General features: G+C 33.9%; 1 protein-coding gene across 1 annotated transcript in view; it reads right to left on the bottom strand.

The window, feature by feature from the left end:
- LOC136037150 (discoidin domain-containing receptor 2-like) overlaps positions 1-27,751 on the bottom strand; it is a 158,650-nt gene that overhangs the window by 18,847 nt on the left and 112,052 nt on the right. The window contains exons 11-13 of the mRNA XM_065719663.1: positions 13,626-13,819; positions 12,039-12,161; positions 5,893-6,191 (exon numbers count right to left, since the gene is read on the bottom strand). Of these exons, the coding sequence (XP_065575735.1) occupies positions 5,893-6,191; positions 12,039-12,161; positions 13,626-13,819 (616 nt within the window). The remainder of the gene's footprint in view (positions 1-5,892; positions 6,192-12,038; positions 12,162-13,625; positions 13,820-27,751) is intronic.

Below are 27,751 nucleotides of genomic sequence, written 5' to 3' on the forward strand. Positions count from 1 at the left end.
GATCCGATAACTCCTTCCCTGTTTTCCAGAAACCACCCATTAGCTATTTAAATTAACGGATTTCTCTCCATAAGAGCCCATGTTAATTTGAAATTTTTAAAAGCTATTGAGAAGTTATATTTACACACATGCAAGTTATTAGCTCAGTTGGTAGAGCGTGAGACTTTTAATCCTCTGGTCAAGGGTTCAAGTCCCTTACGGGCGGTTTTTTTTTTCACAACATCAAAAAAATTTTGATAACACCTGGACAGCTTATCATTTGAGAGATAACAGAATATTAGCTTCTTATGAGCAAAAGAAACATTTCGGTCATTCTATCTATTTTTTTTTCTATTTTATACAATGATTTAAAAGCGGGGGGGGGGGGGTTCCTCTCCTAATTCCTGTACGAGGAGTACAGGAATTATTAAATTACATCCACCATGGATTGTAGAAAAACGTACAGAATTAATATGAAAAAAAATTAAACCTGTACAAAAGAGTCCTTAAAAGCGGGGGGTTTGCCTCTCCTAATAGTCTTCTTATAGTCCTAATAGTCTAATAGTCCCATGTTAATTTTTGAAATTCTTAAAAGTTACGAATATCAACATTCAAGTACATCAAAATAATCAGCTCGGCACGGCAAGAATGACTGCAAGCATCATAAAAATCCAGCTCCATTCCAGAAAATTTTTTGATAACACCTGGACAGCTTATCATTTGAGAGATAACAGAATATTAGCTTCTTATGAGCAAAAGAAACATTTCGGTCATTCTATCTATTTTTTTTCTATTTTATACAATGATTTAAAAGCGGGGGGGGGCGGCAGCCACCCAAGTTCCTCTCCTAATTCCTGTACGAGGAGTACAGGAATTATTAAATTACATCCACCATGGATTGTAGAAAAACGTACAGAAATAATATGAAAAAAACTTCGTTTTCTTAAAGAGTTAAAGAGGCTGCGTCCCAAAGTCGAACCTTAAAACGTACAGGAATTAGAAGAGGCAGTTGGGGGGCTGCCGCCCCCCAAACCCCCAGCTTTTAAAGACTCTTTTGTACAGGTTTTTTGTTTTTTTGCTAACCCCCAGCTCTTGGCTTCGGAAAGGCCCTCTTTTAATTAACAAAAAATTGAAATGAATGAATAATGGAATAACTTCGAAAAATGTTAAACACAAAAGGACAGGAGAACCATTGCGCCGAAACTAGTAATTAGTAACAATGAAGTCCCCCCCCCCAAAAAAAAAAACCTGTACAAAAGAGTCTTTAAAAGCTGGGGGTTTGAGGGGCGGCAGCCCCCCAACTGCCTCTTCTAATTCCTGTACGTTTTAAGGTTCGACTTTGGGACGCAGCCTCTTTAACTCTTTAAGAAAACGAAGTTTTTTTCATATTATTTAATTCATAAGAGCATCTGATGTATATAAGACTTCACATACGTTTAAATACATACATGTGCTGTCTAAAACCGACTTAATAAAAGTTATGTAGAAAGACAAAAGAAATTGATATAATTAAAGAAAGACTTTTCTGTTTACGGGCCTCAAAACCTTTTAGGCCATAAATAAAGCCAACATTAAGTTCGCCAGCTTTTTTCCAGGGCTACTATTGGCAACTGTGATAAGACATCAGCCTACCGTCAATACATCGCTCAGCTTAGGAAAAATGCCTAAAATGTGTATCTTTGAAGATTACATTTGAATTAGTTTTTTTTTTCAAATTCTTTTAACTAATTTCCAAATATTGAAAAGGACTCTGTTGAAATTTTATTATGTTTGCTTTTGAAACATGTTTAAATATGGCTTCTTTTTCATTTTGACCCGAAAAAAGGGAAATAGAAATACCTGAATGTCCAATCTATATATATCTATATATATATATATATATATATATATATATATATATATATATATATATATATATATATATATATATATATATATATATATATATATATATATATATATATATATATATATATATATATATATATATATATATAAATACATATATATATATATATATATATATATATATAATATATATATATATATAAATACTATATATATATATATATATATATATATATATATATATATATATATATATATATATATATATATATATATATGTATATATATATATATATATATATATATATATATATATATATATATATATATATATAACATTTCACTCACTATCGACAGAATAACGGGCCTCTAGGCCTCACAAATACAGCCTGACCTCATGATCCTTTACTCGCTATGGTTGGCAGTCCCTCGTGCCTCGTACCCTAGATATACCTTATTTTTGATCACCTTGTATACAGAATTACCCGTTAAGAAATTTTGTGTAGGCTTACGTACATTGAACACATATCTTTTTATCATAGGCAACGCAATAGTGTTGCTCATAGGCAGCGCAATAGCACTGCCTAAGTAAAGAGCAATGTGGGAATAATGTATTTTTTTTAACTAGGCCACTTTTTATCAAAGAAGTTGTCGCAAAAACTTCGAAAAACGCTCATTCGGTTGGAAATTGAAAGGGCTAGTGCCCTTTTTAATAGTCGAAAGAGATTGGAGGGCAACTCGCCCCCTCCCACGCCTGCCATTTCCCCAAACACATTCAATCAAAATTCTCAGATAACCATTTTTTGTAAAGAAGTTGAAAAATCTAAAAATTATGCATTTGAGGATGAAAACCCCACAACAGCCCTCAGGGCAAGTTTTGTAAATTGTGCCCTTGGGGTATCCAAAGTTTATACAGAAAGGGGGATAGTATGAACTTCAGATGGGACTCATTAGATTGCTAATCAGAATTTTCAGTGCCCTTTTTGAGATTCAGAGTTATCGGAGAGGGGTGCCCCCTTCCCAACGCAAGTAGTTTCTCGAAATGCATCTGATAGAGATTTTGAGATGGTCAATTGTTGTCGTAAAAACTTCGAAAAGAGCTCATTCGATTGGAAATTGAAAGGACTAGTGCCCTTTTACATAGTTAAAAGTGATTGGAGGACAACTAACCCCCCTCCCACGCCCACCATTTCCCCAAACATATGCAATCAAAATTTCAAGATAGCCATTTGGTTCAGGAGAATTGAAAGTTCCAGAGACTATGTCTTTGGTTGACCCCCCACACAAGAGCCCTCAGGACATTGGCTATAAGTTATGCCCTGGAAGCATATACGGTATATTTAGAAAGCGTGATCGTAAACATCCTAGAATGAGCTCATTTGATTGGAAATCACATGTTTTAGCGCCCTTTTTAAGATTCAGAGTGATCAGGGGTGGATATATCCCCCCTCACACCTGTATTTTCCCGAACTGCATCTGATAGAAATTTTTAGATGGCCTTTTGTTGCCGTAGAAACTTCGAAAAGAGCTCATTCGATTGGAAATTGAAAGGACTACTGTTCTTTTTAATAGTCAAAAGTGATTAGAGGACAATTAACCCCCTCCGACGCCCGCCATTTCCCCAAATGCATTCAATCATAATTTAGAGATAGTCATTTTGATCAACGTAGTTGAAAGGTCCGAAAATTATGTATTTGATGATGACAACCCCCTACCAGAACACAATTAGCGCTTTACCTATGTTTTCCTAAGTTTTCACCTTTCTTACTTTCATAAATGAAAAATTGTCGAGACCTTAACGAAGTAATGTCAGTATATGTCAATTTAACTGACAATCCACAGTCATTTGTTTGTTTGTTTGTTTTTTTTTTCATTAAAGTGCAAATTGTGTTCTGGTCTTGAGAAAACATAGGGGTTCATGTGTTCTTGCTCGTTTCGAGTGTAACTCGGCTATTTATTTTAATTCCTGCTCAGTTTGAGTTTCATTCATTTATTGGTAGTGATTTGGGGTAGTTTTAACGCTTGGAAGATTATCTGACTTTATTTCTGCTCATTTTTACCTTAATGGAGATCTTTACTTTTCTTTGAAAAACTTTTCTAGTGGGAAATTTTTTTTAAATTAATTAAAATAAAGACTTACTATCGTATTCATTTTTTAAAACACACATGAGGATATCAAACAGTTCGTGGTAACGAACTGTAGTAAGGAGCGACCCGGCTCAATAGTAACCAAAACTCTAAAAAATCGAATTTTGATACCAATACCTACATCAAAAGAATCGCATTTTAATGCTGATTTTAAATATATAAGTTTCATCAAGTTTAGTCTTACCCATCAAAAGTTACGAGCCTGAGAAAATTTGCGTTATTTTAGAAAATAGGGGGAAACGCCCCCTAGAAGTCATAGAATCTTAAGGAAAATCACACCATCAGATTCAGCGTATCAGAGAACCCTACTGTAGAAGTTTCAAGCTCCTATCTACAAAAATGTGGAATTTTGTATTTTTTGCCAGAAGGCAGATCACGGATGCGTGTTTATTTGTTTTTTTGTTTTTTTGTTTTTTTGTTTTTTTTTTTTTTCTTTTTCCCAGGGGTGATCGTATCGACCCAGTTGTCCTAGAATGTTGCAAGAGGGCTCATTCTAACGGAAATGAAAAGTTCTAGTGCCCTTTTTAAGTGACCAAAAAAATTGGAGGGCACCTAGGCCCCCTCCCACGCTAATTATTTTACCAAAGTCAACGGATCAAAATTCTGAGATAGCCATTTTATTCAGCGTAGTCGAAAAACCTTATAACTATGTCTTTAGGGACGACTTACTCCCCCACAGTCCCCATGGGAGGGGCAACAAGTTACAAACTTTGACCAATGCTTACATATAGTAATGGTTATTGGGAAGTGTACAGGCGTTTTCAGGAGGATTTTTTTGGTTGGGGGAGGGGTTGAGAAGAAGGGGATATGCTCGGGGAACTTTCCATCGATAATTTGTCATGGGGGATGAAAATCTCCATGAAGGGAGCGCAGGATTTACTAGCATTATTTAAAAACACAATGAAAAAATAAATATGAAAAAGTACTTTCACCTGGAAGTAAGGAACAGCATTAAAACTTAAAACAAACAGAAATTATTACCCATTTGAGGGGCTCACCTCCTCCTAATACCTCGCTCTTTACGTTAAAGTATTTTTAGTAATTTCAACTATTTATTCTACGGCTTTTGTGATTCTGGGGTCATTCTTAATGAATTGGGACAAAATTTAAGCTTTTATTGTAAAGAGCGAGGATCTGACAAGGGGGCGAACCCCCTCATATATGTAATAAAAATATGAGAATCCAAAAGTTCTTTACGTAAGCTAATTTATAAGTTACGTAAATCTCTTACTAATAAAAATATTCGTAAGAAATTAAAAGTTCTAGTTGCCTTTTTAATTAACCAAAAAATCGGAGGGCAACTAGGCTTCCTCCCCCGCTCTTTTTTTCTCAAAATCATTCGATCAAAATTATGAGAAAGCCATTTAGCCAAAAAAAATGCAAATTTCGTTTTAATTATTCCTCTGCGGAGAGCCAAAATCAAAACATGCATTGATTCAAAAACGTTCAGAAATTAAATAAAAAAAAACAAGTTTTTTTAACTGAAAGTAAGGAGCGACATTAAAACTTAAAACGAACAGAAATTACTTCGTATATGAAAGAGGCTGCTTCCTCATCAACGCCCCGCTCTTTACGCTAAAGTTTTTTACTGTTTTAAAAAGAAGAATTGATAGACAGAGTCAAACTTTAGCGTAAAGAGCGGGGCGTTGATGAGGAAGCAGCCTCTTTCATATACGAAGTAATTTCTGTTCGTTTTAAGTTTTAATGTCGCTCCTTACTTTCAGTTAAAAAAACTTGTTTTTTTTTTTATTTAATTTAAACAATAGATGAAAATATCTACACAACTGCCATTTATTAAAAACTCATAAATATATGAAATTATTTAGCTACACAATATAGATCACTATGTCATATTACTTTCAAACTGCACGAACACTGGAATTAAAATTTGTTTCTAACAAACAAAACATAACCTACCTTAAAAATTCTTTCTTTGAAATGTTTCCTCCAGGGGATAACTCTCTTGATTTAAGGTACTGAACTAGATCACCGTTATCCAGGTATTCAAGTAAAACACAGAAAGGTTCATCACTGGCACATATACCAAGAACACGGCAAATATTTGGGTCATCTAAAGCTGCAAGCATCTGCACCTCTTGAAGGAAAGCTTGCTTGTCCTTACCTGAAGTCGCTGGAAGAAATTTTGCAGCCACAAAATTTTTTTTCGCCCCGTAAGTGGAGCCATAATCAGGAACAGTTGCTTCTGCCACATATATCTAAAAAAAATCAACAATAAAAGTTATCAAATTTGAAATTATTAGCTCGATTTTGTTTTTCTAAACAATTTTGTTCTAAGTACATTAGGTTGAATCAACTGCACCGTTAGGGTCACACAAATCAAAAGACCCATATTTGAACCATAAGACCTATTTAAACCAAGGTTTAAAAATATGTCTATAAGACGGAAATGCAACAAAAATGTTAAAATAGTTTGAAGGACAAAGCAAAAAAGGGATGGATTAAGTTGTGAAGCCTTGACATTTAAATTGACCAATTTGTTTTTGCATTCGGTTGAAACGTGAGAAAAGTGGGAAATAACTAATCTTTCAGCTGTAAAAGCGTGCAGTACCAAGCTAAAAATTACAGCGTCGATAATTTGAAACCTCTAATTAAAGTAGCCAACTTCCTTTTTTTAATACAGACAATATAGGGTCATAAGTTTTTTGCTTTTAGACAAGAGCTTCCAATTTTTACGGCAGTATTGTTCTGAAAATTATATGGCACACTAAAAGTGATGAAATCAGGGTTTTAATAGAGACACATTAAATCAAGACGTTGAGTGCTGAATACCAGATAATTTGTTGGCAAACTAGCGTAAGACGACTAAAATTTAACGATTTTACCTTAAGGAGGGTCCCTATCTACGACCTTATTTTTATGACTATGCAATACCAAATAATAATCTATTTTTTACAGTCATCAGCATTGATACAGCTAAAGGATTTAGGTCTCTTAACATCATGCCTCTTATCTGATTAAAACAACCTCTGTTTTTGCAGCTTCCTAATTCCTAAAAGATATATAAATGAAATTCTTGTCACTGATATTTCCGGCTTTCAAGTTTTATGTTTAAAAAAAGTTTCCCTCCATTTGATCTTACACCTCAGAGGAATGAAAATGCTTCTAAATTTCACCCAGAACTGTTATTTTTTAGACAAACTGTTCCTGCTCCTAGAGATTCGTGTTTCGGATTCCAAAGCATCCACATAATTCAACCTGTCTAAACGTCTTAGAATTTATATGTTGTCTTTTGCATTCAGCTTAGGGAAACAATCCATTAAACATTATTGTGTTTCAAACCTACGCCATTTAGTTTTAATTAGACAAGCAAAATAATGTTTAAGGCAAGCTTTATGTATCGGCGATATGATACATCACTGTCATTCACAGATGCTCTGTTTCTTATGGAGCTTATCTATGCAATCAGACAAGACAAATCCTTTCTGATTAGTAATCTTCCTTTCACATTTCCCTATGGAGTTTCCCTCTTTCATGGGCAAATAGTCCACTTCCCTAAAAGATGGCATTTAATATAATTTCCTGACACTTTTAGCCAGCTTAATCACAAGTTTCAGTATAGATGCTACAAAAATACCTACGTAGAGAGGTGAGGGCTTTTGGGCCTTCAACTACTTTTGCATCTTTTGAATTATATCCAAATTAATTCCTGCGTACATACCTGTCCAAATTATATTTTTAGAAAGGAGGCGTGACATAGTTACACATAATTATCACTTTCTGTTAAATACCGGATTTTGGGGGAGACGGTGGGGTGAATCATTACCCATATAATGCACACAGTTTTTCCTAAAAGCCAAAACTGTACCCGTTTTTTCAGCGTGGATTTCAGTTTTTTTGTGTGTGTGAGTTGAGGGAGGGGGAGGATTTCGCTTACAAGATCATGTAAATTTGTCATTCATTAGTTTCTCGTTTGATAATATGTGAACTAGCAAACGCAATTATTGCACGCATTACTTCTTGCTTATGTTTATACACCCTAAGCAAGGCAAGAACAGTCAGAAAAATAAAATAAAACATAAATTACTTAATCAGTAGAAATTAGTTGTTTTTAATCTTCTAGAAAAGCACTTCACAGATTTTATCTTTAAATTTCTCAACCTCTCCCCATTTCATCATCCCACATGTGGATTCTCAGTGGTCTTAAAGGTGAAATTTAGCAAACCAAGATGTAACTTCATTTAAGTGTGTGTGTGTGTGTGGGGGGGGGGGGTATGTAATTTTTTAGTTCTTTAAAAACAGATAACAAAACAATAGGCCTCCCCCATATATTGAGTAATTTCTTTTCATTTTTGAGGTCTAATGCCACTCTTTATATTTATTTGAAAAAAAAAAATACTTTCTTATGTCTAATTTCTATTCATTGTAAAGCATACCCTGGATAACCCTAACATCAGGATAGGGCTACGTCTACCACCCCCTCAAAACCTAACTCTTGAGCACAGCTTAAATACCAATATACAGTTATGAAAACTCGATTTATTTTTATGACACAGTGCGCGGTAGCGATGCTAGCGGCTGGAGACAGGAAACTGGTATTGGTATCTAATAGGTGACAGGAAAGTGGTATTGGTATCTAAGCTGTGTATACAACGAAATAAAATCGCTTTCCCGCCTATGGTGTTGTAGTACAATCCACGCGTCGGAGTGTGGGCTTGGAGGAGGCGGCAAGTTCAAAGCTCTGTACCAAAAGCTTCTCATGGGCAAGATAGGAGTTTTCATAACTGTATATTGGTATCTAAGCTATGCTCTTGAGACAGAAAAGTTGACTTTAGCATAACAATCATCGGCGGAGCCAATGCACTACCAAAGTAAAGAGCAATGTGGACACAACGTATTATTTATTTACATATTTATTTCTTGTTTGTTTGTTGTTGTTTTTTTGTTTAGACCAGGCCACTTCCTATCGAAGGACTTGCCACGGAAACTTCGAAAAGGGCTCATTAAATTGGAAATTGAAAGGGTTCGTGCTCTTTTTCGTACTTCAAAGTGATTGGAGGGCAACCAATCCTCTGCCACGACACCATATCCCCAAACACATCCAATCAAAATTTTGAGATAACAATTTTTTTCAGCGTAGTTAAAAGGTCCGGAAATTATGTCTTCGAATATGATGACTCCCCTCACAGCCCAAAGGGCAACGGTTGTAAGTTATGCCTCCGGACGCATAAGTTTGTATAGAAAGGGTGGTCGTAGAATTATCGGAATTGGCTCATTGGATTGAAAATCAGATGTTCTAGAATATTTTTAATATTCAGAGCGATCAGAGGGTGGATAGCTCCCCCCTTCACCTCGTGTTTTCCCAAAATGCATCTCATAGAAATTCTGAGATGGCCCTGGGGCCATATAGGGTATATATATATATATATATATATATATATATATATATATATATATATATATATATATATATATATATATATATATATATATATATATATATATATATATATATATATATATATATATATATATATATATATATATATATAGAAAAGGTAATCGGATAAACTTCGGAGGTGGATCATTGAATTGACAATAAAAATTTCTAGTGCCCTTTTTAAGTTTCAGAGTGATCAGACGGTGGAAGCCCCCCGCCCTTCGTGTATATGTGCAAAATAGAGGGAGGGGAGCATAAATGGAGAATATAGTGACCCAAGATCCTTTTTCTTGGCACTCTCGTGGTACAGATTGAAAAACATTGTGTTACTCTGATTCCTACATGGTTTTTCTATATATCTTCCACGTAGGTCGACAGGAGACTTACGAGTTATCCCTTGTTTGTTCTCTTTCCTTTTAGAATTCATTCCTTCCGTTTTTCGTTTCACCAAAAATTTGCTCGAAAAATATTCTACCTATATTCAGTTGGATGGCACAATATATCAACTACGAATTCCAAATGATCAAGCATGTCAAAATGGAAATCAAATTATTGTTCTTTTTGTCAGACGGAATCCCCCTATTGACACAGGTATTTCAAACTTTTCTTTATGGGTCGTGAGGAACAATAAGAGTTAAGCTAAATTTGAATTATAAGGATGCTAAATGATGGATGGGACGGATCAAGCCTACGACTAAATAAATGACCAAAATCAGGCTACAATTGACTTAGTTTCAATTAGCCAATTTGACTTTATGTCGTCTAGTGCGCTTCTGAAACTAAGATGAAGATGTCAATAGACTGCTGTCTCAAGACAGGGACAGGATGGCATTGAGACAATGAGAGGGGATAAATGCGCACTTGCAAGAACGCGGAAAGACACAAAGAAAGTTAACAATGAAGCAAAGACCGTAAGCCGGCGCAATTTTTTGTAGTTATGTAATTATTGATGCATATGGGTATTAACATATGGGTATAATATTGGTTAATAACCAATATTTAATCAATATTGCAAACATTTATATTTCACATGGTTTATTTTTTTCAGCTGTCTATCTTGGCTTTTTGGCATTGTTATATATGTGGAATGCAAATGATTATATATATCAGAGGCAAAGCTCTAGCGTTTCCTATAATAAAGAGAAATAAAGCTTCAATATATTGTTATTATATTTTTCCCAGCACCACTTTATATGGAAGCGGTAGACGAGAAAACTTTGGAGGAGATTCATTTGATTGGAAATTGAATCTTCATATGCACTTCTTAATAGTCAAAAGTGATTGGAGTGCAACCATCCCCTTCCCATGCCTTTTTCTCCAGATATATCTAATCAAAATGTTAAGATAGCCATTTTGTTTCAAAAAGTCGTAAGGTCAAAGAACTATGCCTACGGGTTAAATATAAACCCTCAAAGCCCAAGGACAAGTGTTGTAAGTTATCCAAGTTGTCCATTGCTTATACAAGGTTGATTATTGGGAAAAGGGAGCATGTTTGATCCCAAGTCTCCAAAAAGGCTTAGGGTATCAAGGTGAAACTTTGAGGAAATGTTGAAAGGGATACTGAACATAATCAAAACAAACTATGAGCATGCTGGTTGTGAAAAAGGTGTGCCAGCAATATCTAATGAATGGCCCAGAGCATTAAATTGAAACTTTCTAGATATGTCCAGGGTAACATTGAAGAGTGATCGGGGCACAACCAGTCCCCATTGCCCCTTTTAGATGCCTTTTCCCCTCAACACCGATTGAAATTGTGTAAACACGATATGTACTGAAGTCACCAAAAGGCGTTTCTGCAGCATCTTAGGAATGGGTAAAGTTATTGACATGGAGCTCTCTGGGTTACAACTAATCAACTGCACCTGTGAATGCAACTGCGACTTAACATGAATTAAGACGGTGACTGATTGCAACTGTGCTAGCTTATGAATTCGACTATGAGTGCTTTTGACTGTGACTGTAACTGCTTGTAACAGCGACTACTTCCTGGAAACTTGGTTGGGAATACTAAATAAAATCAAAATACCTTATGTGCAAAATCAAAACACAAAATACAGAACTACTTTCGGAAATTTTGAGAGGCATATTAAACAAAATCAAACCACTGTGTGGATACTGGTTGTCAAAAGAGCGTATCAGCACATCTGTGCGGAGGATTAGGGTATTAAGCTGAAACTTTTAAGGCATGATGGGGAGTGATGCTCAGAAGTTACCAGAAGGCGGCCAGAACCTCCCCAATTTATAATATTTACATGGGTTTATCCTATTTAGTTTATCCAATTTATCCTATTTAGCTGGACGATCAGTATCTTCCCAATTTATCCTATTTAGAATAGGTTTTAGAACTTCTACGGTTAACGGAAGGGAAAAGGGCGAGTAGGCGGACTCCTATTTGTAGTAATTTTTGTTCGTTTTAAGTTTGACTTGAATATTCAGTTTGATTTTTACTCATTGTAAAATTTATTTATTCATCTATTTCATTAGATATTTAATAGTAGACGTTTTGGGTTCAATCTATTGTTTGATGGTAATTATGATTATTTTGAGATGGAATTATTATGAACCTTTATTTTTGCTGGTCTTAAGTTTAAAATAGTTCCTCTTTTTTTGAAAAACTTCGTTTAAGGCTATATTTTAATTAATTTACATAAATATATAAACTTACCGTTCCAAAAGCTCCGCTAGCGATTCGTTTCTGAAGCTTTACAGTCGACCTTGAAATTTCAGGAACAACCATTTTCTCAAATCGAGACCGAAGTGCCTGTATACTCTGTGTTCTCTCGCAGCTCTAAGAATAAAAACATTTTATAGTGACTAATCTTAAAGGAGTTCCATGTAGCCTACCGGGAGACTATATTGAAATTGATTCTTTTGAGTTGTCAGTTTATTCTTATTGATTTTTCTTATGCTATGTTTCAAAAATAAACCTTAAATCCTATCGTACGAAAATCAAGTAGCTATTCTTGAAAAATTTGCTCATATTTAAAAGATCGAAGACAATGCATGGACCAGAAACCACACACTGAAACGTTGAGTTTTATTTTGTTTTATTTTGCAAGAAAAGGGAAAAAAATGCATGAATCCTGAAGAAACTTGCAATTTTATTCTTTTAACGCACTATAATGAGCTGCAAAACTTTACAGTATTCAGTTAAAAAAAAAATACAAATTAAACAAAAATATACTTTATTTCAAATCGTCCTTGAAACAACTTGATGTGAGACAGCTTGAAAGGCTTTAAAGCTATTTTTTGCTATTGATAGATTGAAATTTTTCCAGAAATTTCATCTCTAAGCTTAAAGTTTTCTTTATACCAGCTGATTTGTATTACTTGGAATTCATGACACACAAGGTGGCTTTGTTTTCACACACTTACAAAAAAAAAAAAAAAAAAAAAAAAAAAAAAAAAAAAAAAAAAAAAAAAAAAAAACATAAGAACACACACAGAAACTTGACTTGGTCATCCAAAAAACAAAATGCGACAATTTATTTGGGTAAAACGTCAGCTTATTGTCAATTCCTTAAACTGAAAAGGTACTTTCGATTGGTTTAATCTGTATTCCCTCATCTCACTTAAAGGTAATGAGAAGTTTGCAAAAAAAAATCAAAATTCCTTTTATCTCTTTTTATCAGCCCCAAAAACAACTCGAAAATAAATCCTCTGTTTACAAAAAGGTCTTTCTTTTCTTTTGAATCCATAAATATATCACTACTTTCGTTATGTTACTAACAGGCAAACCCCTGTACTTTTCACTTTCTCAGTTATTCTACACAACTGAAAGGGCTTGAGATGCAACCCGTTTAATTGGTAAAACTAATGTTGTGTCATAATGCCTTTTCAAATATCACAGCCACTTTTGAGTGTACATTCATACACACATGCTTGAGGCACACAAAGACACTCCTAACGAAGATGGATAGAGCTTAAAGAGCATTCCGTACCAAGCAAGGATCTTGGCAAATTATGCAAACTATTAAATTGATAAAAGTCAGCCTTAATAAACCGTTGCAGGAAACTTGAAAGTTCTGATTTTTATCAACTATTGCACCTTCAGTGAAATGCCAATAGTAGAAATTAGAAAACAACATAAAGCACCAGTTCATATATTGAAATGCTAACTCGTAAACAAAAGAGTTGCGCCAAAACAGTCAGACAACTTTACAACATAACTATGCTAACAAGTTGCCTGTTGACTCGTACGATAATTTTGAACAATCATGATAGTATAAATATAAATTTGACGCTACCGAACCTTCTTAGAAGGACTCTGGTCTGCAGTACTACTTTTTGATGACAAAACACGGGACATCAGGCTATTATGCATAGGTCCAATTCTGGGTTGATCCGTAAAAGTTGAAAAATCGTGACATGCGGAACTTCCATACGGATGAGTGCGACTTAATAAAGGTGTAACTTGTACGTCTGGTACTGCATATTCATATGTATCTGCAAGCATAAACGTTACACGTAAGCAATGCTACATTAGATTTGATCATGTATGACTGTTTTTAGAACAATTACCAGCCTAGTGATAGACTTATTTAGAAACAAGTTTGTTGCAGGGCCAATCACGTATTGATGATAAACTTTCGGATCTTGGCATCACTTAAAGACAGAACATAGATTCAAACACACTCTAAAAATAGACAAGTTATGCTGAAAAAAAAATTACAGAAAAAACACAGACTATTGAAATTTCGAGGAAGCACTTAACGCTTAAAAAGTTTATCCTTGACGAAGTTCTCTTTTCTGTGCCAGAGCAACTTACTCTATGGTAACGTTTCAGTGGTAATGGCATTGCCGACTGCTCCAATCAATTAACTAGCTCTGTCTGGACATTCAAATATCAAGCTACAGCAACCAGTGATTCCCCTTTTCATTATTTGAAATGTGAAGCTACTTTAAACCCATTGCAACTAGACTTCTTAGTTATTATAAGCATAAAATTTTACGCATATTAAAAATTTTTTGGTACAGACGAAATTTTACGCAGTGAATCTATGAATGCCTTAGTTCTATTTTTGGTTATAACTGCCAGCAACTCAGAAAACCCATCATTTAACTATATTCTTGAACTACCAATACGTCAAGGATATTATTTCCCCCCTAATATACCTAGCTTGGGTATAATCAGAGGTGAAACAGTAATTTTCTAATATTTTCTAGCGGCAGTGCCACATTTTTGTCAGTGTATGAACAGCGAAATATATACCCCACTCTATCTCTTGTTCGGTATAACAATCCTGTAAAACATCATAGGAATGATACACTATTGTGGCGTAAGCTGGGGGAAGTTGCTTTCAGAAACCGTTCCTTCACACTGACGACATACATCTTATAATTTTTTCCATATTTTCCGTGATTTTTCTTTGTTTCACCAGTTATTTACTGTTAAAACTAGCTTTGGCCCCAGAATCGGAATTCTCTCCCAAAATGAAGCATTGATCACCTGACTGACTGCAATACATGTCTACATCGATCGCGGTGGTAAGTAGCATCAAAGTGGATTTTTTTTTTTTTCGGGAGGGTTGGTACGAAAAAACTTGAAAAAAAAACGCATAAAAATTTGTTATGTACATTTTTGGAGTCGCACTTTTTTTGGGGGGGGAGGGGCAAACCCAGTAACTCCGCCCCCTGGATACGGCCTTGCTGATATCTATAAACAAAGCAAGAAGCTGCTCCTATGAATGGTAGTTTTTTTCCTAAGTGAATTTTCGCTTGATAGCTTCTACAATTATTTCAATGATTATTAAATAATACCAACATATATCAGCCATTAAAAATTCGGAAAAATCTACGTTCCCTCAAGTAAATTAAATACATTTCCATAGATAATTCGTGGAAAACTTGACTTTCAAGTGTGAATAATTTGTTTTTTTCTTTTTTGAGCAATGGTATTAAATCTTAAAAGTCTTAAATAACAGGCAGTCAATAATTAATTAGTGGTGTCTAAACTGTCAGATAATTTGGAGCCTAATGAAATTAGCGAAACTGAATAGAATTATTCTCTAAGCTATAATCAAATTACCGTCTTTAATAAATGTTCTTATTATTTCATTTTTAATGATGAAATAAACCATCGGAACTCTTATATAATATATTATTTGCTTAAAACTATATTTTCCACAAGGAATTTGTCTGCAGAGTTTTTTCACTGGAAAAGACCCTTTTTCGTTATTTTTAATTTAAAAATGGAAAAACAACGCAAAGTAAATTTTTCGGTAATAAATGGCTCTTTCTGGATACCTTATTATGTCTAAGTTATAAGAAGCAAATAAATATTAAGAAAGAAAAAAAATTATAAAAGAGCCCATACTTAAGTCTCACTGATGTCCATGTGCCCATCCCAGCCTTTCCATTCTAAAAATGTCACCCAAACTACGTTTTTAGGGAACCACAAGGTATTTTAAGACGATTATAACTAAACTTATAAAAGCGACAAGATATAAAAATTAGCTTTTAAATGAGCCCTTAAACAGCTCTCTATGATGATCTAGCACCACAGTAAAGACGAAGAGAAAAAGCAGGAAAAAAAGACGACATGTCAGTGACGCCGATGGAAAATGTGATTTTCCTTCTGGTTCAAGAAGGGTTGTTGTGATTTTCCTGTATAAGGAATCAATAATGGCGATTGAAAGGGTGTACTTTTTGGGTTGCTACAACACCATTTTCAAATCACACACAATTGAATGACATGATACATGGGGCTGTTGGAACTACGAGATTTAGCCTCCTGTGCTGGGTGTCAGTTGACGGGAATTTAAAGGGGATAGGGACTTTAGAAAACAGCCACGCTTGTACGAAGTTCACCCCCAACCACCCGAACGCTTGTTACACTTCTGCCGTTTCTACCAACTCACTGCTGACAATTTTAGTGAAAGCCGAATACTAGTACTTAATATTATGTTTGTCTATTGTTTATTGTGTATAGTGTAATGGTTTCAAATTAACCAAGTCATGTCTTTGTTAATTAGTGACTTTTCCTCCTTATCGCCTGAAGAAAAATGTGCCTTTGAAGACATAGAGTAGGCACATGTCACATTTGTTTTTGTTTTCATTGAATGTTCAGTGTCCGTTATAAATAAATTCGCGAAATAAGCCTTCAGACATCTTGAAAAAACATTTCGGCTTATATTTTTCGCAAGTTTTCCAGCACAACTTTCTCCTAAACAATATTCTTACCCCTTTGACGTGGACTCCTCTTAACCCCCCCCCCCCAAATAGGAAACCTGGAATTATTCTCATGGAACTAGTCAAAACCTAATAACTATAGGTCAAATCCCCCAAAGAAAGTGGACTGAGTCTGTGCCGGCAATTGTGTTTAATAAAAAATAGAAACAGCTTATGTAAAGTCCAAGATTTAAACAGAACTCATAACACTTAAGGTGTGATGAATATCAAGTTATTTTTCAGACATTTTAGCAATGACCTAGATCTGGCACGTACGCAGGGGGGGAGGCTTGGGGCCCGCACCCCCCCCCTCCCCGAAACTTTGTGAAATGTCTATTTTCTCCATGGTTTTTTGGGATTTCTGGCAAAAGTAGGACATTTATTAAGAATCTAGATACATGTGTGAGGCTTTTTTTGGGGGGATTTTACAGCATGCCATTATCCGGTCAAGTCACTGCCCAATTATTTACCCATTTTCAGTCTAACTTTTTACTCTCTTTGAAGTAATTAGCAATTGTGCTGTTATTTTTTTGTAAAGAGAGTTTGCTTTCCACAGCAAAATAGAATTATCCTTGATATTATGGCATTTATCCCCCCCCCCCTTTCACGATAAAGCACAGCTTTTAATGGATCAATTTTGGAAACTACCATTTTTGATTAAAATATACGTTTTTGCAATAAAAGAACTACCCCCCACAGAATCCATATTGGACTATTAACCCTAAAATTTCCCTTTCAGTGGGATATAATAGATTAATCACTGGTTCTAAATCGCTATGAACATAACCTGAGCCTAAAACATACTGTTGAGGCTTTAGTCTTCTTCCCCCCCCCCCCATCCGCTACAATACTACAGGATCTGTATTTTCCGATGTACCTGTTTTTTGCATTATTAAATAAAAAAGTGCTACTTTATATCTGCTGTTTCGAAGGTTTTGGCCCCCCCGAAAAAAATTCCTGCGTACGTGCCTGACCTATATAAATACTGAACTTAATAAAGGCATCAGTAATAAAGACATGCTGGCACTCAAATTTCCTCCTAGGCATTCAAAAAGTTGACGGTGGTTCTGATGGATGTCAAATACTTTTGTTATGTAGAGAATAAACTAGTAAAAACATGAACTGAAGCTAATTTTAATAAAAAGTTAAACACACCCGAAAGCACAAACCTGAGGTAAAAAAGAGAAAAAAGTTCCAACTAGGTATGTTCATCAAGCACTTTTTCCTTAAGTTTGTACCAGGGCGGAACCCCTCTCCCCTGACGTGGTGGTGGATTTTTGGTTAGGACTGCTTGCTCTTGTTTAGGCTAGGACGAAAGTTTTTCTTTTGTAATTGATTTTTGATAGTTGAGTTTTTAATAAATTTTTAATTATTAAGATTGTTTCTTTTTGCAAACAAGTTTGAAACAAAGGTTTAGTCACTTTGTGCGGTCTCTGTTAGATTTTATTAATTCCGCATAAAGTATTTAACCAAATTTAGGTTTATCAAAGGGATCTATCCGTATTACCACAAAAGCCAACTGGGAGGTGAAAATCTTCATTTCGTAATAACAAGGAAGGAAAATTAAAAATCCTAACTTCTTTAGGCTGTCGAAATGATATTTCAGGACTGTGCTGTTTATTTATTTTTGTGTCTTGCTATAGCACTACTATAGCACACTGTGTAGCACTACTATAGCACACTATAGTACTGCTATAGCACAGGAACTAATATCATTACTTTTTTGGCTGTCTATTTTGTTTTTTTGGGTTTGCTGTTTTTACAAAGCGCGGTGGCTTTTACAAAATTGTTGTTTATTTTAGGGATTTGTATGATAGAAATTAAATGTATGAGAAGTGCAAACATTTTTAATATCAGTTTATGATTTTTTGAGAAAATGGTGGCCAATTTACTCCCTATTTTCATCTAACTAAAGCTCTGCATCACATGACATATCACCTCCTCTGTTCAGCCTAAAACATCAAACAGTTCGTGCTAACGAACTATAGTAAGGAGTGACCCGGCTAAATAATAACAAAAACTTTAAAAATTGGTATCAAAATCTTGATACCAATAGTTACATCAAAGAATTGGATTTTTATGCTTATTCTTAATATACAAGTTTCATCAAGTTCAGTTTTACCTATCAAAAGTTACGAGCCTGAAAAATTTGCCTTATTTTACAAATTAGGAGGAAATACCACCTAAAATTATAGAATCTTAACAAAAATCGTCTTAACACCATCAGATTTAGCCTATCAGAGAACCCTGATGTAAAAGTTTCAAGCTCCTATCTAAATAAAATGTGGAATTTTGTATTTTTTGCCAAAGAAAGATCACGGAAGCGTGTTTATTTGTTGATTTTTTTTTCCCAGGGTTGATCGTATCGACCCAGAGGTCCTAGAATGTCACAAGAGATCTCATTCTAACGGAAATTAAAAATTCTAGTGTTGCTTTTAAGTGACCAAAAATTGGAAGGCACCTAGGGCCCCTCCTACGGTCTTTTTTCCCAAAGTCATCGGATCGAAATTTTGAGATAGCCATTTTGTACAGCATAGTCAAAAAAGTAATTACCTTTTTTGGTAATTACCTAGTAATTACCTTTTTTGGGACGACTTAATCCCCCTTAGTCCCCGGGGAAGGGGCTGCAAGTTACAAACTTTGACCATTGTTTACATATAGTAATGGTTATTGGGAAGTGTACAGACATTTCCAGAGGGACTTTTTTTGCGTTGAGGGGAGGGGAGGGGTTGAGGGAGAGGTTACGTGGGATGATCTTTCCATGGAAGAATTGTTCTAAAGAGTTTGGCCTTTATTTTAATTAAATAAAAAAACTAGTTTTTTAACTGCAAGTAAGGAGCAACATTAAAAATTAAAACGAACAGAAATTATTCCATATATGAAAGGGGTTATCCCCTCATCAACGCCTTACTTTCCACGCTAAAGTTTTTATTGTTTTAAAAAAGTAGAGTTATGAGAAAGAGTAAAACTTTAGCGTAAAGAGCGTGGCGTTGAGGAGGGGACATTCCCTTTCATATTCGGAATGATTTCTGTTCGTTTTAAGTTTTAATGTCGCTCCTTACTTGCAGTTAAAAAGCTTTTTTTATTTAATTAAAATAAAGGCCAAACTCTTTAGAACTTTAATAGAAGTTCGTATAAGTATATACTTTAAACTAAGTATATGAGTCAATGCTTTTTTTTTGCTCAAAAGACGTATCGAGATTTAAACGTTTGAATTGAATATCTAAAAATCTCAAGATTAAAAAAAAAATAATCAGAAATCCACCACAAATTGAAACCCTGAGAATTTAAATCTATACCTATGATATACAAAAATAAAAAACACATAATGATTTTTTTAAGGAGTAATACTTAGTTTAAAGCAAATACTTACATGCATCTTTATTAGAGTTTATATTTTTCTGACGATTTTGGTCTTTATTCGAATATTTAAGGATGAAAAAAAGAGGAAATGCTAACGAAGAGCTCTATACTGACAGGACTCTAGACTAACAGGACTAGCCATTACAAACCTACATCGAAAGATTGAGGCAGACATCGAGTGTGTAATAAATAGATCTGGCGGGAGTGGAAATAGAGAAATAGACCTTTTCTTACAAAATTGTGAACTCTGTAATTTAAGCGAATTACATCAAACTTTAACACGTGGAAGGATACACAACGTTGTTATAAAAAGTAAAATTTTGATAAGGGAATTTTTGAGATTTCGTCAAAGTTGACACTGTTTATTAAAACATTATTATAAAAAAGAAACAGTGATTAGTAATTGCTTTTGCCTATACTTAAAACCCTCGTTTTAATGTCTTCTATGCATTTCTATCTCTTCGTTCAGTTTTTTTTGTTACATTCCTCAAAGAACTAGTATTTAATGTTTGATATATCTTTTACGAATATACAAGTTGTAGCTTTATACTCATTTCCTGCTCTTCATTACTATCATAGTTACTGAGCGATCCCATAAAGTTAGGCGACATGCTAAATGGTTTGACCTATAGAAATTGTCACAAAGAGTGCATGACCCCAAAAGATGGCTCAAGACCAATTTTGTTTTCACAATAAAAAGCTTAAATCATTCGCTATATTGGTCAGAAGTAAAAGGGCAAAAAATGATGCGTGAAAACATTAAATATCGTTTTTTCTATAGATGATCAACATCATTTTTTTTCCGGGATGGCTTTTAAACTTACGATATTTGTATCAAAATTTTTATACCCTTTTAATTTCAACAGATTTATTAGAACTTTAACCCTTACCATATTTCAGATTCATTTTAAGACCATTTCCACTACCTACCTACGACGCATAATTGTCAAGGTCCCCTTTAAATTACGAGTATTTCTTTGTTTTCAAGGTTATCTATGCAACCTACTATGCCCCCACCCCTAAAGAAAATCCTGGACCCGCCCCTGATTTGTACAATAATTAACAGTTCATTGAAAAAAGGTTATTTGTTTAATAAGCATTTAGTAGGCTTATTAATAAACAATTAATTTGTACAGAACGGTTTGACGATTCTTCTCTTTTTTTAACAACAGCATCCTATATTTCACAAAATGAAATAACAAATGCAACAGATTTTGATTAAATAGTAGAAAAAACAGTTTTTTTTTCGAATAAATGCACAAAGCAACAACATAAGTTCAAAAATACAGAAATTATCTTCTAGATGAGTGGCCAGGCAGACCCTTAATCTTGATCTTTCAAAGTAAATACTAACTTGTGCTTTACTGAAAGAATAAGAGTAAATCAAACACAGCCAGACAGTAACCCAACACAACTCCCTAATCCTATTCTGCCTTTTTCTTCTCGGGTTGTGCACTATGAAGGAAATAAAATACAATCGAGCAGAAATTCTGGAATGGCCAATCAGTTTTTAATCATCCAATTACTAAACAAATAGCCTCCTGGTTTCAAAGGCCAACATTTCTAAGTGAGGTTCTTCAGGTATTTATGAGGTGTGTATGTGACGCCCCTTCATTTGAAGGAATATATTTGGATTCAGTGTGCAGTTCAGGTGGTTGAGAGATTCTCCTTATACGAAAAGGAAATGTTAGTTTTGAAATATCAAAGCATTGTGGCTACAAGTCCACCTTTAGCGTAAAGTGGATTTGATGGGGACTTCGTCTTATTTGAGGAAATTTTATTTTATTTTATTAATTTTTATTTTATTATGTTTTATTTTTATTATTTTTTATTATTATTATTATTTTTATTATTTTATTATATTTTATTTTATTATTATTTTTATTTATTTATTTTATTATTATTTTATTTTATCTTTATTTTATTATAATTTTTATTTTATTATTTTTTTATTAATTTATTTATTTATTAATTTTTATTTTATTATGAATAGCAAATACACCTAAACAAGCTCCTCTTCTTCGCAGCAAATTCCACAAAAACCAAGCTTTATTATGATGAGCGGGAATTTGAACTGGGTGGTGCAATAACTATAACACTAAAAACGAACAAAACTAATTTCGAAGAAAAGTAAATAGCAGAGTTTGAACTGAAAACGAAGAAAGTTTGTGTGTATGAGAGATTGTCTCAAATTCCCTCTTTTTAACACTAGATTTTCACCACCACCTCCTCTAATGCTCCAAGAATAAGTCCTCTAACATAAGAGCAAGGAGGTACGAAGTTCACATTATTTTTTTCACAGTCTCTTGAAAATGAAAGGATCTAATTTTTCATATTTTTGCTAAAAAATATAAAATTTTAGTTCAATTGATTTAGAATACAATAGGAGAATAAAAACTTGGATTTAGAAGCTGATTATATTTTTTACCCTTGAAATGATTTGCACAAAACATTAGTTAAACTGAATTTGAGTCAAGTCACTTTAAAAATAACGGTGCTCAGTAGTATGAGCTCAAATCAAGGTATAAATAATATAAGTAAATAAACAGAATAAATGACTTTAATTTTAATAAGATAAAAATTTAATTAAAACTAAAACGAACAAAAATCATTTTATAAATTAGGGGGATACTAACCCCAAGCCCATTATTCTACGGTTCTATCTGACTAGGGGTTTGCTCGAAGCATTTTAGAGTCCAACAAAATATACTCAGTTAATGATTACATTTTCTTTATTTAATGATTACCTTTCAATACCAGTACACCCAAAACATTATTGTAAAAAGTAAATACAAATAAATAAGCACTTTCATTTTCAAATCAGCGTCATCCCAAATCTCCAAGCGTGTATTAATTCAAATTATCTAATCAAATTTGTTTATCTTTTCTTTATTTTAAGTTCACCGTGAACATTTTTGCGCATATCCCTGTATTTGTCGAAGCTTGTCAGAGAGAATATAAAATATCATATTTTCTTATAGATAATAGCTTGGAAGCTCTGTTTGGGGATTCTCAAACGCGTTAAATTTCACTGCGTAATTACGCTAATTTTTATTTGAGGTTGCTTTACCCCCGTTTTTAGACTGACGTGGATTTTCTAATGTCAGTAATATTGGAGGTGAACATTTCAGATTAAAGAACTTGACATATTTGATATAGAAAAGAAAAACTTTTTTTACGAATATTTAGCAATCAAAATTCTGTTTTTTTTTGTTTTTTTTTCGTTTGACCACAGTGGACTCGATTGGGTTACTCTTTGGATTTTATAGTAACCAAAGCTACATTTGAAAATAATTTTTCTTATGCATAAGGGTGCCATGTGCAAAATTTTAGCTAATTTAAATTAATAATTTTACCTTATTTGTGCTGGTAAGAGTATTTTCAACCAAAGAATAATTATTTCAGTGTTTAAACACTGCACAAAAAAGGCATGAATCTTTTTTAATTTTTATCTCCTTGTGGAATTATAAGAGCTCATGAGAAAAAAAGCGCTGGCAACAGGTGTGTAATAAAGTTTTTGTTTCGTAAGTAATGAATAATAAGTACAAGTCATACATTTTGCATTTATTTCATCCTTTAATTAAATCTCATGCTGTCAAAACACTTACAATCCACAATTCAATTCTGGCGCCCGTGTAATTTTAGATTACATTATCATGCATGGGAAATAAGGGAAGTTTGATTAACTCAATCTGTGCGATTTAATTGCTTTAGAAATGCCAATAGCATTTTCTCCTCGCTGGAGATGCTTCATCTTATCAGCACGGGTCAATAAAAATTAGCACAAAAGTAGAACAAATTTCAGCAATAATAAGCCAGATAACAAGCCACCACTCATTAAATTTGGATGTAGTCGAAAGAAGAAAGATGTTTGCAGAGGTAACGAAACGGGTCCGTAGAGCCCGCCACTCAAGGAGGGGTGCAAAAAAGTCTAAATAAATACAAGATTTAGGAATAACAAAGTCCGTAGCTGTTATTGTTATTATTAATAAACAAAAACTTGCCGAAAAAGAACTTTTTTCAATGAAAACTAAAAGGTCATATTAAACTTAACATCATCAGATACAAATAAATGTTAAAATTCAAACTCAAAACGACCAGAAATTACTATTATATAATAAATGAAACCCAAAACGAACAAAAATTAAATAAACAATCATGGCAAAAAAAACAACAGGTACTAATATAAATGAATAAATAAATCTTAAAACGAGTGAAGCTTAACTTGAATATGCAAATAAAGCTTATAACGAACAGAAACATTTTTCTATTAAAGTATAAATGAAAACCAAAACGATCACAAATTAAATAAACAATCATAGCAAACAAACATACAATAGGTAATAGTGAAGATAATTTCTTAAACCACATTGGCCTGCCATAACATAAAGAAAGAAAACTGCCATCGAACGAATGCCATCTGTAATGCCATCGGTGGATACTGTTCGTTAGTCTCCGCCGATGGCAGTTCAGAATTTTGGATTTTGTGCAAATCGCGTATATTGGCGAATGACTCACTTTATGGTTGTTAGGTATTTGACTTTAATTCTTATAATTTTTGGCCTTTTATTGAATTTTATTTATCTTTCAATATTGTGGTTGTTTATTTTCATTGGTTTTTAATTGGTTTTGTTGACTTTCCGTGTTTTTTTTTTGTTGTTTTTTTTTCTTCGGCATTTTCCTTGATCATTTTATTTTGTTCGCGCTGAAGAATAGAAGCGGTTGTTCTCTCGAAATATTCGCTTTCCATGTTTCTTCAGTATTTTTGTTTACTACTATTAGTACTAATAATAATAGTAATAATCCACTACATCACCAAGCCACCTGAGGCCAACACAGCTACGCACGCTCCTCCTCCAACCTAATCTATTCAAGGCATCCCTCTTTACAGCCTCCCAGGAAGTTCCCATTTCCTTTAAATCTTTATTTATGACATCCTCCCAACCCACATGAGGACGACCTGCTTTCCGTAGCCCCAGACTTGCTATTAAAAGCCCAATTTTTGATCGCTTTCTTTCTTTATGTTAGGTAATACTGTAAATAAATAGATAAATCCTAAAACGAGAGAAACTTACACTGAATATGCAAATCAAGTTTGAAACGAACCAAAATCACTGAAAACAAAAGTTTTGGTTTTGCCTCCTTCTCTAACTGTAAAAGTCTAAAACCTATTGCGTCATTGGCGCTTAACTGAAAACTATATGTGTCTTGAACAGTCTTGGAAAGTACAAAAAAAATCAAATTGAAAATTTGATATGTAATGACATTAATTGTTGAAAGATCACCAGTTCAAGAATTTATTTCACTATAATTTTTATTTTCATCTTCAAAGCTGTAATAACTGGAAAAGGAAATTGGTGAAGCACCAATGACGCAGTATCTTTTAGACTTATAGAGTTATTGAAGGGAACAGTATTGAAACTCTTCTTTGTAGTGAAACTATATTTGTCGTGAACAGTCTTGGAAAGAACTAATAAAATTAAACTGATTATTTGATATATAATGATTTTAATTGCTGAAAGCTCATCAGTTCCAAATTCGATTTTTCTGTAATTTTATGTTTATTTTCAATTTCGTGAAAAACAACAGAAAATAATTTCTTGGAATTCGTTTTCAGTAAATTGCCGATGATCCAGTAGGTTTTTTTGCTTCTATAGTGAGAGAAGGAGGCAATACCGAAACTCTTGTTTGTAGCAGTGGCGTAATTTTGTCAAAATCCTGGAGAGGGGGGGGGTTAAAGGTGGAGCCAATTTTCCCCAAATCAAGTGAAAATGAAAACTGAAAAAAGAGTCATATATTACCATAAAGGTAAAGAAATACTAGGGAAAACTGCTTGTTTCTCTGGATACTTGAATTATGCAGGAGTACCTTAATTTTGACATTAAAAAAAAATTCATCTGGAGAGCGGCAAACTTGGGTCTCGAGGGGTCAGTTGCCCCCCTGCCCCATAGAAAATTATGCCCCTAGTTGGTAGTGATTTTGGTTCGTTTCTAAGAGTGATTTTGGTTAGATTTATCTATTAATTTACACTATTACCTATTGTATGTTTGTTTGCTATAATTACTTATTTAATTTCTGTTCGTTTTAGGTTTCATTTATACTTCAATAGCAAAAAATTGTTGATCGTTTTAAGCTTTATTTGGATATTTAAACTTAAGCTTTACCCGTTTTAAGATTTATTGATTCATTTATATTAGTTCCTATTGTATGTTTTTTTCCTATGATTGTTTATTTAATTTCTGTTCGTTTTGGGTTTCGTTTATTTTTTAATAGTGATTTCTAGTCGTTTTGAGTTTGAATTTCAATATTTATTTGTATCTGTGCATCTTAAGTTTAATATGGCATTTATGTTTCTTTAAAAACTTCTTTTTCGGAAATTTTTTTTAATTAACTTTTTCTTTGTTTTTGATTGCAAAAAGTTTCAAGTTTTTAAAAATGTCTTATTTCAAAATCAACTTTTTTCTCAACATCAAAGTTTCATCAAAGTAACACTATGAAAGTGCAACAGTAAGGAGCTTGCATAACTTACAGCCTTTGCACCATAAATGAAAGTTGTCACGTAAATCACTAAATCCAAGTATCAAAGTAAACAAAGTATCAAAAAATCAATAAGCAAGTAGCGTAATTTAGAGCTATTTCTGCACGGCTAGGGGGTTGACCCCGGATGCGAAGTTATTTGGCCTTAGAACTATTTTGAACAAAATGGCTATCTTAAAATTTTGGCCGGATGCCGTTAGGGAAAGTGGGGCGTGGGCTAGTTGTCTATCGATCACTTTTGATTCTTAAAAAGAACTGGAAGTTTTAATTTCCGGTTGAGTGAGCCCCCTCCAAAGTTGATACGACCACCCTGTACATTTAAAATTTATATTCTAGCAATGGGCAAATTATATAAGTTATAATCCTTGCCCCGGGAGCTATGGAAAATTTCCCAAACCCCAAGTTATAGTAATTTGAATTTTTGACTGCTTTGAATAAAATATCTATTTCAAAAACTTTGATAAGATGCATTTAGAGAAAAGGGGCACAAGGGAGGGGGCTTGATACTATTCGATCACTTTCGATTCTTAAAAGAGCCCAATATATTTCGATTTCCGATCTTATGAACATCTTCCAAAGTGTACACAACTACACCTTCCATACAAGCTTTATATATTAACGATGGACTGCTAGTCTAACTTACAGCCCTTTCCCCATGGCTGGGGGGAGGTTTCGAACCCAGAACCATAGCTATTTGACATTTGAACGATTTTAAACAAAATGGCTAACTAAAAATATTTATTGGAAGTGTTTAGAAAAAGGGTCTGGGGGAGGGGTTGATGGCCGTCTGATTAGTCTTGACTTTTAAAATAGAGCTAGAATTTCCTCTTTAAATCAAATGAGTAATTTCAGAAGTCTATAAGATAACCCCTTCGATAAAAACCTTATATATGAACAATGGACAGCTCGCATAGCTTACAGCCCCTGCCCTGGGGGCGGTGTGAGGTTTCGTCAACTCCCGAGGGATAATTATTTTAGTTGCTGTACCTTTGAACTATTTTGGACATAATGACCATCACTTTTGATGAATCTTAAAAAAAAGGTAAATATAAATTGAAATCCGATCAAATGAGCCACCTCTGATGTTGATACGACCATCCCTTATATTAAACGTTATCTGCCCCGGGGCATAACTTAAAACACTTCCCCCGAGCTCTCGGTGGGTTGTATTGACCCCAGAGTCTCTTTTATTTGATTTTTAAACAATTTCGAACAAAATGGCTATCTAAAAATTTTGATCAGATGTAGAGCCTTTAGGGGGGCTAGTTGCCCTCCGATCCCTTTTGACTCTTAGAAAAAAGCAATAGA

This window comes from Artemia franciscana, chromosome 16 (assembly GCF_032884065.1).
Source record: "Artemia franciscana chromosome 16, ASM3288406v1, whole genome shotgun sequence".
Classification (NCBI taxonomy): domain Eukaryota; kingdom Metazoa; phylum Arthropoda; class Branchiopoda; order Anostraca; family Artemiidae; genus Artemia; species Artemia franciscana.